Raw genomic sequence first — 13,696 nt, 5'->3', positions numbered from 1 at the left:
CGGCCCGAAGGAGGGAGGGCGGGGCCGGGCTCGCCTCCCGGGAGATGCGCGTCCCTCTCCGGAACGTGTGAATGGGGCCGGGCCGGGAGAGAGGGCGGGGCGGGCATGAGCGCCGAGCGGGGAGAGCAGCGCGGCTGCTGGGGGGCTTCCCCGGGGCGAGCAGGAGGCCCGACCCGAGGGACCCTCCGGGATCTGCTGCTGCTGCCGCCGCCGGGCCCCAAGTCTGTTCCTGAGCTGGACGGCCCCGAAGGGCCCTTGGGAGGCTCCGTGCGCCGCTTGGCAGGGAGGGTGGGGGTCTCGGACTAGTCCAGCCCCGACGGCCAGGAAACCTCTGTGTTCCAGAGCAGGAGCAGAGCTGTGCCGGCAGGAAAGCCAGAGACCACGAGTGCCCTGGAGAGCCAGGATCGGACAGCTGGACTTGCGGGCGGGGCTCGGGAGTCTCGGGATGCCCAGACCTCGCCCAGTCACACCGGACAGCTGCTTCACCCATTCTTGGATTGCCATCATTTTGCCCAGCAGAGAAGCCCAAGTCCAATGGGATCCGCCACACGCCTAGGGATCACAATGCTTTGGGATCGCCTTGGGGTTGTTAGAGCAAGGCCGGGGGTGTGGGGGTGCTTGGTGTTGCTGAAGGCCCCCAAGAGCCAAATGCCTGACAGCCTGAAACACCAAATCTGAAGCCACCTCTGCCAGTTCAGGCAGACTCCTAACTTGGCAGCGGCATGGGCAGCACATTGACAGAGACGCAAAGGAGATTGGCATTACAATAGCCTCTTCCAGGAAAAATGGCTTCCTGGTCAGGGAGTCTAGGTTGAAGATGCTGTCCCAAGAATCCAGCTTGCCTGGTCCAGCCAGATCTTGTCAGTGCAAGACAAGTCAGCAACCTTCTCCATGTCCTCAACAGCTGCTGTTCGACCATGCACAGGACTGGCATTTAGCAGCAGTACTTCAATGCTCACGGGTACGTTCATGTGGCAACAAGGTCTTTAAAATGGAGAGAAGCTAAAAGGGGGGGGGGGGGACTGTATTACAGGTCTGCGAACTTTCTTGGCCTGCCCACCAAATCAACAGGGCCAGGGCTGGCAATTGGAGTACCCTCTTCCCTTCCCTGATTATCCTTTCTGATATTAAATATGCCTAGTGGCTATATTGTATCTGCTATAATGGAGCAATATAACACAGACAGCACTACAGAGCAGCAAGCACTGGGTTAGAGCGAAAGAAAGTGACTGCGCTGTGCTGCCTCATCCTTCCGCTTGCAGGGATCCTCACCTCAACTGTCTCCACCAGGGGATAGTCCACTGCTCAGCTCTCATCTGGTCACCTTCTTTCCTCTTTCCAGGGGGTTCACAATCGGTACCCAGGTTCTCAGGTAAAAAAAATGCCCAGAGGTTGGAAGAAATGTCTAGAGTTGGAAGGAATGCCAAGGATCATTTAATCCCACCCCCTGCAATGCAGGAATCTCAATTAAAGCAGCCAGGACAGATGGCCGCTCAGTCTCTGCTTTCAAACCTCCAAGGAAGGAGAGTCCACCACCTTTCGAAGGAGTTTGTTCCACTGTCAAACAGCTCTTACTGTCAGAAAGTTCTTCCTGATGTTGAGTTGGAATCTCCTTTCTTGTAACTTGAAGCCATTGGTTTGACCCCTACCCTCTGGACCAGGAGAAAACAAACTTGTTCCATCTTCCATGTGACACCCTTTAGATATTTGAAGGTGGCTATCATTTCTCTTAGTTTTCTTTTCTCCAGGCTAAATATATCCAAGTCCCTTAACCATTTCTCATATGGCTTGGTTTCCAGACCCTTGACCATCTTGGTTGCCCTCATCTGCACACATTCCAGCTTGTCAGTATCCTCCTTAAATTGTGGCACCCAGAACCAGACACAAGACTTCAGGTGTGATCTGAGCAAGGCAGAATAGAGCAGTACTTCCCTCAATCTGGATACTACTGTTGATGCAGCCTAGAATAGCATTATCTCCCCCCACTTTTTTTTGCTGCTGCAGCTGCATCACATTGTTGACTCATGCTAAACTTGTGGTCTGCTAAGATCCCTAGATCCTTTTCACATGTACTACTGGCAACCCAGGTGTCCCCCATTTTATATTTGTGCAGCTGGTTATTTCTGCCTAAGTGTAGAACCTTACATGTGTCCCAGTGGCCAAAGTAACATGGATGTTTGGGTCCCCTTAGGCAGCCTCCAGAAGAGTAGAACTTCCAGTGAGATATATTATAATGTGACCCCAACACCCTCCAACAGTTGGCTGCCCTGCTTGAAGGTTGAACCTGGAGTCCATTGATGCCTCCCCACCATCTGAACAGGCAGTGGTGCTAGATCAGTCCAAGTCCAATAGTTTAAAAGTTTTATTCAGCTGTAGGTGTAACAGGATTAATAGAGTAACATACACAAAAGAATAAAGCATTCGGAGTGTCTCCTGTGTCTAAACCCAGGTGCTTTATTAATGTATTTATTTATTTAGAGCATTTGAAGAACAGATTATAAATGTTCTCAGAGCAGCTTACTTAAAATTACAGAAGATGCTCCCCGCTCAGGCTTACAATTGAAGAAAAACAACACACAAAGGGACAAGGAGGAAAGAGGAAAATCAGAACTGGGGCACCAATTTCTATTGGCCAGTGGCACAGCTCAGAGGCAGTAAGTGCCTAATGGCACTGGACCACCAGCCAAGTGGATGCAAGGAGCCTTGTGTTTCCCACGTCTCCCATGAAGACTGTTTGCTGGAACAGCTGCCCCCAAGTGACAATGGAGGGAGAAGAGGTCTGATGAGATGGTCCTGTCACAGCAGATGGATGGAGTGATCTCTTGCACCTCCCTTGGTTATCCCACGCTGTTCCACCACACACTCCTGTACTTCCACAACTCCTTCCTCCAGCTTCTCTTCCTTTCTGCTCCACCTTTGCCTTCCCCCCTATCTTCTTCCAACACAGGGTGTGTTTTTGTGATTGGCTCCTGGCTTTTTGCTTCCCAGTGGTGACTCACCCAGTTCCTTGCCTTGCTCTTCCAGACCAGATAAGGAAATCTAATCTTTTGATGCAGTACCACATCTTGCACCCAGAGATTCTTCATTGAGAACTGTCCTTATGAAAATCCCTGCATCCGTCAGCTTCCTATGTAAAACCCTCCCCCAGACATCTCTGTGGGTCTGGCTTCATTCCCTCCTGCTCTGCCCCAGAAGAACTCTATCCAGGAGTTTGTGTTAGGCTGTGGATACACCAGAGTGATAACATGCACATGGGTCACACAGATCCCATGTTTTCCATGTGGGCTTTTGTTCACATTTGTTGACATGAGCACTTTCACTTGAACTCCTCAATGTTTCCCAGCACACTAGTAGGTTGTGCTTGCCTGGAGGCTATTGTCCCCTCGCTCAGGACTTCCCGCACTCCCTGAGTGCCAGAAATCTGAGGTCTATTGTGGGCACACACGGAGGTATTTGTTTGCCTTTGTACATGGCCAATTTCTTTTAAAAAATAGATGTGAGTTTTCTGACAGAACAGTGTGTTGAACATATTTTCTGTAAAAAGTGTGGGTTCCAGCCCACCCTCCCCGAGCTTTGCTGAGACCATTTGATTACCTGTGCTGGCAGCCATTTTTAAAACTTTATTTTGGAAATACAAAGTTTTCCAATATGCCAAACTTGCACAAAACAGTAGACTGTTTTTTTTAAGTGTGTGTCATGACTGCTGCCACCAGCAACTCACCTAAAGCATCTCACCAGCAGAAAGAGGGGGTGTGGGGACAAATGGCACCTAGCAAACCATCACATCACAGGGTAAAAATACATGCCCACACAATGCACTTCAATATGCTCACCATTTGGTAGCATTTGGTTTTATGTTAGATTTTCCCCACCTTACTGCAGTATCTATGGATCAGGGAAATCTCAATTAAATGACAGTTGGATGCAGGTACCACCAAGGCAGAAGACATGTATGTGTGGGATGCATCCTGCCCACTTAAAGATGCTGGATGTATAAAGCCGTCATCATAGACCAATAAACTCTTAAAATAGAAGAGTTGGAAAAGACCCACAAAAGTAATTCAACTCCCTGCAATGCTGGAATCACAGCTGAAGAATCCCTGATAGATGGCCACCCAACCTCTGTTGAAAAATCCTCAATGAAGGAGAGACCACCACCTTCCAAGGGAGTCCATTCCACTCTTCTCACTGTTAGAAAGTTCTTCACATGTTTAGTGGGACTCTTCCATTGGTTTGAGTCTTATGATAAGGAGCAGCATGAAACAAGCTGGGTACTAAAGGAGCTTGCGGATGCAATCTCTGTCTAAAATCTTTGAGAATTCTTGGAGAATAAGTGAGGTCCCTGCAGGCTGGAGGAGGGCAAATGTCCCCATCTGCAAAAAGAAGAGCCAGGTAACTGCCGCCCGGCGAGGTTGACATCGATACCAGAAAAGCTCGTAGAACAGATAATTCACAGTCGGTCTGTGAGCACTTAGGAAAGGATGCTGTGATTACTAAGACCCAGCATGGTTTTTTTTAAAAAAAGTGGTGCCAGATAAATCTCATTTCTTTTTTAAAAAATTGAGTTACAAGCTTGGTGGATCAGGGGAAAGCTGTGGATATAGTGTATCTTGATTTCAGTAAGGTTTTTGACAAAGGCCACCATGGTATTCTTGAGGAGAAGCTGGTAAAGTGGGGGCTGGATGATGTAACTTTTAGGTAGATTGCAGCTAGTTGACTGACAACACCAAGAGTGTTCATTAATGACTTTAACAGATTTGAGAGCTGGGTCCAAGCTAACAAAGTGAATTTCAATAGGGACAAATGTATGATTCCGCATTTAGGCAGGAAGAACCAGCTGCACAAATATAAAATGGGGGACACCGGGCTTACCAGTAATGCATGTGAATAGGATCTAGGGATATTAGTAGACCACAAGCTTAAGAGAGAACCAGGCAGAGAGCTTTCTCGGTAGTGGTGCCCACCCTGTGGAACGCCCTCCCATCAGATGTCAAGGAATAAACCACTATCTGACTTTTAGAAGACACCTGAAGGCAGCCCTGTTAAGGGAAGCTTTTCATGTTTGATGTTTTGTCGCTTTATTAATAATAATAATAATAATAATAATAATAATAATAATAATAATATTCTCTTGGGAGCCGCCAGATGGGTGGGGTAGAAATAAATTATGATGATGATGAAGAGTCAACAGTGTGATGCAGCAGCAAGAAAAGGTACTACTATTCTAGGCTGCATCAACAGAAGTAAATAAAGGTAAAGGTAAAGGATCTTGGGATGATTAAGTCCAGTCAAAGACGACTATGGGGCTGCGGCGCTCATCTTGCTTCAAGCCAAGAGAGCCAGTATTTGTCCACAGACAGCTTTCCAAGTCATGTGGCGAGCATGACTAAACTGCTTCTGGCACAACAGGACACTGTGATGGAAGACAGAGCGCATGGAAATGCAGTTTACCTTCCCACTGCAGCAGTACCTATTCATCTACTTTCACTGGTGTGCTTTCAAACTGCTAGGTTGGCAGGAGCTAGGACAGAGCAACGGGAGCTCACCCTGTTGCACGGATTTGAACCACCAATCTTCTGATTGCAAGCCCAAGAGGCTCAGTGGTTTAGACCACAGCACCACCCATATTCCTATATCAACAGAAGTATAGTATCCAGAGTGAGGAAGTAAGTGGTCTGCCTTGTTCAGACCAAACCTGGAATCTCATGTCTGGTTCTGGGCTCCACAGTTTAAGGAGGATATTGACAAGCTGGAATGTGTGCAGATGAGGACAACCAAGATGGTCAAGGGTCTGGAAACCAAGCCATATGAGGAATGGTTGAATATGTTAACAGGGTATGTTTGGCCTGGAAAAGATGGGAATGAGAGGAGATATGATAATATCTAATGGGCTGTCACATGGAAGATGGAGCAAGCTTGATTTCTCCTGCTCCAGAGGGGAGTAGTGGTACCAGTGACTTGAAGTTACAGGAAAGGAGATTCCAACTAAACAAGGGGAAGAAATTTCTGATAGTGAGAGCTGATCAACAGTGAAATGGGAGGTGGTGGACTTTCCTTTCTTGGAAGTTTTTAACCATCTGTCATGGATGCTTTAGTTGAATTTCCTGGGATGATCCTTGGGAACCCTTCCAACTCTACGATTCAATGATTTTAATTTTGAGTGCCCTTAGTTTTCCCTACAATTTATCAGTAAGAGATTTATCAGCTATATAATTCTACTATGTATGTGACTATGAAGCTCCTCAACTTGGCTCCACAGGTGAATGCATGAAATATATATGGGATATGTCAGGCACGTCCAACTTCCAAGAGACTGCAATCTACTCACAGTAAAAAAAAACACCTGGCAGTGATCTACCCATTGTCATTGGAGGTTGGATCACCAATTGATGACCAAAATACTAATAGTAAGCAATTCTTCACATTCCTTAACAACAGAAGAAAAGCAGGTCCTATAATTGGGACTCGATTTTGTTCCTAAGCCTCACTATAATGCTTTTTGCACCAGGGTAGAGTTACATAAATTTGTGTGTAATATTAAGTTATGTGACATGTTTGGTATCAGAGATCAACAGCCACAGCAATTTAGACCTAAATCATCTTTTATCCTGCCCAGCTTTAATCCTTCCATCACTTTGTTTCATCAGTTGGTGATCTGTGATTTGGATAAACTTGAAAAGAAGAGCCCTAGGACCCAGGACAATTTAACCAAGTCCCAACATGCCTGCCTTAATGACTTATCAAATGATACTAACATTATCATAAAACCAGCTGGTAAAGGAGGGGGAATTGTTACCACGAGTAGACTTTGAAACAGTATAGTGTCATAAAAATATTGTTGGTATATTATTAGCCAACGTGTTTCTTCTTGTTGTTCAGAGTGGTGCAAAGTAAGGCCATGATCATCTACAACTTTATCATGGTTGAAGAGACTGGCATGGCTTGCATTACTGAGACTTAGGTGAGTGAGCTGGGAGGGCTTGACCATACCAGCTGTGACCATATGGGTACTTGGTACAGCACAAGGCTCGATGGGGGAGGGTTGAGGGGTGGCTGTGTAGCTATTGTGCATAAAGCACCATCTCCTTTACCAAAAAGCCACTCGTGATTTTGGACAGGTTCAGAGAATCTCCGCCTGGCATTGGTCCAAAGAGACAGACTGGGAATGCTGATGGTCTGTTGACCACCTTGTTGCCCAGCAGCTTCTCTGATGGAGCTGGCCAAGGTAATATCTGGGGTACTGATGGATGACTCTAGGATGATAGTTCTGGGTGACTTCAATATTCTTATGTCGGCTCCCACTAGGCCAGCTCATGCAACTCTCTCAAGTGGCCATTGGTCTACATCAAGGAGCTGTAGTCTTGGCCAAAGTGATATGTGGAATGGACAAAGGATGGGCTGGGGTGAAATGCACTCCCTTTTCATGGTTGGATCATTGCCCAATAAAGCTTGGAATGGCAGTGGCAACTCCCTGCTGAAAGGTTGGTGGGCCTGTTTAGATGGCCTGCCCTCAGAGGCTAATGGAACTGATATGTTTTTGAAAGCTCTGGGGATTTTCTGGTGGATAAAGCTGTGATCATGTCAAAGCCCCGGTCTCGCTATGCAATGCGATGACACAATTACCCCCAAGTATCCTGTCCAGCTTAGTAAAACTCAAGTGGCCCCTTGGCATCCTGGGGAACTCTGGACTATGAAGCAAGCTGGACAAAGATTAGTGTGCAAATGATTCAAGCCGTGCTCTGAAGCCAACTGAACAAAGCACATAATCAGGTGTGCCATGTGGTAGTGTGGGCTGCGAAGAAGGCTCAGTTTGCAGCTTGCATGGCATCCTCTAGGAGCCAACCAGCAGAGTTATTTCAGATGGTAAGGCCTCTTTTAAAGAAGCTGCTGCTTTTTTTAAGTTTTGGAGTAGCCCGGAGGCAACAAGAACCCTGAAGAAGGTCCTGGGGATGACCAGGATGTTGAGGCGTCCTGTGGTGACCAAACAAGCTCCCAACGGGCCTGCTTGGTCCCACGAGGAGCCAGGTCGTCCCGGTGGTGGAGCCGTGGTCGCTGGGCTCTGACATAGTCCAGCAGCAGGCTGCCCCGTCTCAGGAGTGGTCAGTTTCCAAAATTTTAACCAAAGGAACAAAAGGATTAATTGTGAATTATTTAGCCTATTGGAACTATTTGTTGTATTGACTGGAAAACGAAAAGGGAGTCTACTCCGGAAATGGTCGCTGCCTTGCATGGGAATAAGCTGTTGGAAAAAATAAAGGTACAAATAAAAAGTCTGCCATCAGAAATAAAGGAAGGGGGTTGTCAAATTGAGAAGCTTAAGTGATTGATCTTTAAGATGCACTCCCCCCCCCGCCAGTGATTTACTGTTTGTAACCACTTCTTCTATATTTAATAATAATAATAATAATAATTAATAATAATAATAATAATTTATTATTTATACCCTGCCCATCTGGCTGGGCTTCCCCAGCCACTCTGGGCGGCTTCCTCTGCCTGGTTCCCTGTAACTTGGCTTCTCGCAGTGAGGGAACTGCCAGAAGGCTCTCGGTGCTGGACCTCAGTGTCCGGGTAGAACGATGGAGGTGGAGACGCTCCTTCAGATATACTGGACCAAGGCCGTTTAGGGCTTTAAAGGTCAGCACCAACACTTTGAATTGTGCTCGGAAACGTACCGGGAGCCAATGTAGGTCTTTCAAGACCAGTGGTATGTGGTCTCGGCGGCTGCCCCCAGTCACCAGTCTAGCTGCTGCGTTCTGGATTAGTTGTAGTTTCCGGGTCACCTTCAAAGGTAGCACCACGTAGAGCGCATTGCAGTAATCCAAGCGGGAGATAACCAGAGCATGCACCACTCTGGCGAGGCAGTCCACAGGCAGATAGGGTCTCAGCCTGCGTACCAGATGGAGCTGGTAAACAGCTGCCCTGGACACGGATTTGACCTGTGCCTCCATGGACAGCAGTGAGTCCAAAATGACTCCCAGGCTGCTCACCTGGTCCTTCGTTTCCTGCTTGGCAGGGGGTTGGACTCGATGGCCCTTGTGGTCTCTTCCAACTCTATGATTCTATGATTCTATTCTATGATTCAGGGGCACAGTTACCCCATTCAGGGCCAGGGAATCCTCCACACCTGGCCGCCTCCTGTTCCCCAAAAACAGTACTTCTGTCTTGTCAGGATTCAACCTCAATCTGTTAGCCGCCATCCAACCTCCAACCGCCTCCAGGCACTCACACAGGACCTTCACCGCCTTCACTGGTTCTGATTTGAAAGAGAGGTAGAGCTGGGTATCATCCGCATACTGATGAACACCCAGCCCAAATCCCCTGATGATCTCTCCCAGCAGCTTCATGTAGATGTTGAAAAGCATGGGGGAGAGGACAGAGCCCTGAGGCACCCCACAAGTGAGAGCCCAGGGGTCTGAACACTCATCCCCCCCGCCACTTTCTGAACACGGCCCAGGAGGAAGGAGCGGAACCACTGTATGACAGTGCCCCCAGCTCCCAGCCCCTCTAGACGGTCCAGAAGGATGTTATGGTCGATGGTATCAAACGCCGCTGAGAGATCCAGCAGAACTAGGAAACAGCTCTCACCTTTGTCCCTAGCCCACCGGAGATCATCAACCAGTGCGACCAAGGCAGCTTCAGTCCCGTGATGAGGCCTGAATCCCGACTGGAAGGGATCCAAATGGTCCGCTTTTTCCAGGCGTGCCTGGAGTTGTTCAGCAACCACTTGCTCAATCACCTTGCCCAAGAATGGAAGATTTGAGACTGGGCGATAGTTGGATTATCGTGGCCGCATCTGAAGATGGTTTTTTAAGAAGCGGTTTAATAATCGCCTCTTTCAGCGGGTCTGGGAAGGCTCCCTCACGGAGGGAAGCATTCACCACCCCACGAAGCCCATCGCCCAGTCCTTCCCGGCTAGCTTTTATAAGCCAGGATGGGCAAGGATCAAGGAGACAAGTGGCTGGTTTCACTCGTCCAAGCAGCCTGTCCACATCCTCGGGGGTAACAGATTGGAATTGATCCCACACAACTTGACTAGACAGGACTCTAGCACTCTCCCGCCCCGGCCCTGCTCCCACGGTGGAGTCTACCTCTTCTCGAATCTGAGCGACTTTATCTACAAAAAACTTTGCAAATTCATTGCAGGAGATCATGTGGCCCGTACTGGGCCCTGATGGAGCAGGTGGTTCCGCTAAATTGCGAACCACCTGAAAGAGTCTCCTGCTGCTGTTTTCCGCAGATGCAATAGAGGCGGTGAATAAAGTCTTCTTCGCCGTCGCTATTGCCACTTGGTAGGCTCGACATTGAGCTCTAACCCGTGTCCGGTCAGATTCAGAATGGGTTATCCGCCACTGGCGCTCTAGCCGTCTCAACGATTGTTTCATTGCCCTCAAATCCATGGAAAACCACGGGCTCTCCAGGCTCCATGCAATCGGAGAGGGCGCTTTGGAGCCAAAGAGTCAATAGCCCTGGTTAACTCCACATTCCAGCGGGCCACCAGGGAATCGGCTGAAAGGCCATCAACAGGGGATAAAACATCCCCTACCACTCTCTGGAAACCGTTTGGATCCATTAAGTGGCGGGGGCGGAACATCCGAATTGGTCCCACCTCCCTGCAGAGGGGAAGGGTCGCGGAGAAGTCCAGTTGCACCAGGAAGTGATCTGACCATGGCACTTCTTTGGTTTCACTTTTACTTAGTGTCAGATCACCAACATCCATAGAGGTGAACACCAGGTCCAAGGCATGTCCATGGCTATGGGTTGGGCCAGACTTATTCAGGGACAGCCCCATGGAGGCCATGCTTTCCACGAAGTCCTGAGCGGCCCCTTGTAAGGTCGTGTCGGCATGGATATTAAAATGCCCTAGGACAACCAAGCTAGGTGTCTCCAGGAGGACATCCGCCACGACCTGAAGCAGCTCGGACAGGGAATCCTTGGTGCAGCGGGGAGGTCGGTACACCAAAAGGAATCCTGTACTGCCCCTATTGCCCAACTTCCAGAACATGCACTCAGAAAACTGGGTCTTCCCAATAGGACGCCTGGTGCAAACTAATGACTTCCTAAAAATCACTGCAACCCCCCCCTCCCCGCCCACAAGGCCTGGGTTGCTGTGCGTAAGAGAAACCTGGTGGGCAAGCAGCGGCAAGGACAGGCCCATCTGCTTCATCCAACCAAGTTTCTGTTACACATGCCAGGTCAAATCCTCCATCCACGATCAAATCATGGATCACAATGGTTTTATGGATCATTGACCTGGCATTGCACAGCAGCACCTTCAGGTCGTGTGGGTCTCCCTTGCTGATTCCAGTATTCGTCTGTCAGGACCAGACCCGGAGGCAGGGATAGTCCTCAGACAACGACTAAGCCTGCTTCCTCGGTAATGACATGGTCTGGTCTTAGCGTAACTCCTCCTCCTACCCATGATCACTGAGATCGGTTGTTCTAGTGCATCCCCCCCCCCCCCTGTGGAACCTGCCCCAGCCATTTTGTTTGCTGGGACCCACTCCCGGGCAGCCCTGACCCCTCCCCTTAAAATCAAATTAAAACCTAGACAGAAAACAAACTAACAGAACAATAAAACTATAAAAACAAAAAACAAAGTTACAAACACAACATAAGTAAATTAAACAAATTCCCACACCCAACTAAACACCCACCCCACCCCACACACCCGAGGCCTCCCTGGAGCCCCATAGGCTGCGGAGGTAAGTATGGGGCCCGCCTCCAGGCCCAAATTGGAAAAAAGGGCTTCCAGGGGGAGCGGTCCTCCCCAAGACTCACCGGCAAAGCGGCAGCAGCAATTTTAAAGGATATACAAAATAAAAAAATCCTTCCAGTAGCACCTTTAAGACCAACTAAGTTAGTTCTTGGTATGAGCTTTCGTGTGCAAGCACACTTCTTCAGATACACTGAAACAGACATCAAGAATCACAAAACAGAGAAACCAGTAGGAGAACACTTCAATCTCCCAGGACATTCTATACAAGATCTCAAAGTAGCTGTTTTACTACAAAGGAATTTCAGAAATAGACTGGAAAGAGAAGCTGCTGAATTGCAACTCATTACCAAACTTAAAACCATGGAGAGACCTGGTGTCAGGGGTTCAGGAGCAGAGGCAAGGGCAAGGGAGGAAACAGAGAGCGAGGGAGAGGAGGCAGAAGAAAAGATGAGTGATGACGACGACCCGAGATCTCCGAGTCTTTCCAGTGAATCAGAAGATTCACAGAAAGGAGCACCAGTGGCCAGGGCAAGGGGGGAGCCTAGGGGGACACCCCAGGAAGATAGAGCCAGAGGGGACTCAGAGGGGAGCAGTTGGAAATCAGGACCAGCGTCACCGCCAGAGAGCAGGGAAGAGGAAGGGCGCCAGGGATCAAGCGCTGGCAGCTCACAACAGGGGGGAGGGCACGAGTCAGGAGTGGCCACACCTCCATCGGGGAGCGAAGAAACGGTCAGACGGAAGGTGGAAGGTTGGGCGCGCGTGCCAAGTTCAAATGCACAGGAAGGTGGCGCAGTAGGCAGCCCGGAAAGGGAGCCAGGTCCTAAAGCCCGCCGAAAGGAGGGAGAAGAGTCAGGGGGGTCAGCGTCAGCGTCAGAGGAATCCCGGAAGGAAGAGACCCCGGGGGGCAGAGGGACCCAGAGAAGAACAGTCAGGCGGAAAAGGTGGAGCAAGGCTAGGATATTAAGTTGGTGTACAAGGGGCGGAGACTCAGATGGAGCTTCGCCGATCTAACCATGAGACGTAGAGTTGCACGCAGCAGCTTGAGAATGGAAACTGTAACTCAATAAAGACTTTTATTTAATGATCGCTGGCTAGCGTGATCCTCTGTGAGCTAGGATCTGGAAGCAGCTCTGACAGTAAGCTCCATCACCAGATTGTGGGCATCTACGTCCTCGCGGAAAGGAGAGAAAGCGGGTGCCTACTAGCGAGCTCACGAACGGCAGACAACATGACGGCCGAACAGCAGATAGTGGAACTCAGAGAAGCAGTGACACGACTGAATGCCGAGGCTCTTGCATCCAGGAAGAGAGAGGAGGACGCAGCTGCCGCCTACAGGGATCTCCAGGTCAGGTTGGAAGTGCTTACGAAGCAAGGGCAACTGACACCCAAACCGGAGGGGATTGGGTTGGGGAGACGAACAGGCGGTCTGGTCTCTCACTTCGATGGGAATTTGCAACAGTACCCCAACTTTAGAGCAGATGTAATGTGTGCACTGCAACTGCTGAACAAAGACTTTAGAGATGAGCAAGAGAAGGTGGGATTCATCATGTCCCATTTGCATGGAGATGCTAAAGCATGGCTGCGCAATTTGTGGAGAGATAATGATCCGGCGCTCCAAAATGCGGATGCCTTTATTAAAGCGATGGATGGGTGCTTTTTATCAAGCATTGACGTGGATCTTGCTCGGCAGGAGATACATGGACTGAAGCAAGGGAGGGCCAGCGTAAGGCAGTACCATGCCCGCTTTTTCGCTTTGGTCAGTGCCCTGGAATGGGACAGAGATTCGGCTCCTGTAAGAGACCTGTTTTGGGAGGGATTGCACGGCTCGGTTAAAGATGAAATTGCGAGGGGGGAGAGACCCCGGACCACGCAGGAGATCGTTCAGAGGGCGCTGGCGGTGGGGGTGCGGCTGGAAGGACGTCCGTGGAGCAGGGACGAAGGGCGTGGAGGGCGCGAACCAGCCAGGGGCTCCTCCTTCCT

The 13,696-nt window shown here is 49.4% G+C and overlaps 1 protein-coding gene across 6 annotated transcripts in view; it reads left to right on the top strand.

Moving 5' to 3' along the window:
• The first annotated feature begins 122 nt into the window (after nt 1–122).
• Nucleotides 123–13,696, top strand: part of PIGZ (phosphatidylinositol glycan anchor biosynthesis class Z) — a 76,923-nt gene continuing 63,349 nt past the window's right edge. For 4 of the 6 annotated variants that reach the window (XM_081007487.1, XM_081007491.1, XM_081007488.1 and 1 more), the window contains exon 1: nt 123–961. In XM_081007487.1, coding sequence (XP_080863613.1) covers nt 818–961 — 144 coding nt within the window. In that variant the 5' untranslated portion in view covers nt 123–817. Of the gene's footprint in view, nt 962–6,879; nt 6,962–7,118; nt 7,226–13,696 lie in introns of all 6 variants that reach the window. The other 2 variants (XM_081007489.1, XM_081007490.1) reach the window with 2 other exon arrangements.

This window comes from Podarcis pityusensis, assembly GCF_964106645.2.
Source record: "Podarcis pityusensis genome assembly, chromosome: 5".
In the NCBI taxonomy this organism is placed as follows: domain Eukaryota; kingdom Metazoa; phylum Chordata; class Lepidosauria; order Squamata; family Lacertidae; genus Podarcis; species Podarcis pityusensis.
Note: the sequence above shows the minus strand (reverse complement) of the source record. Positions and strands in the feature narration are given on the sequence as shown.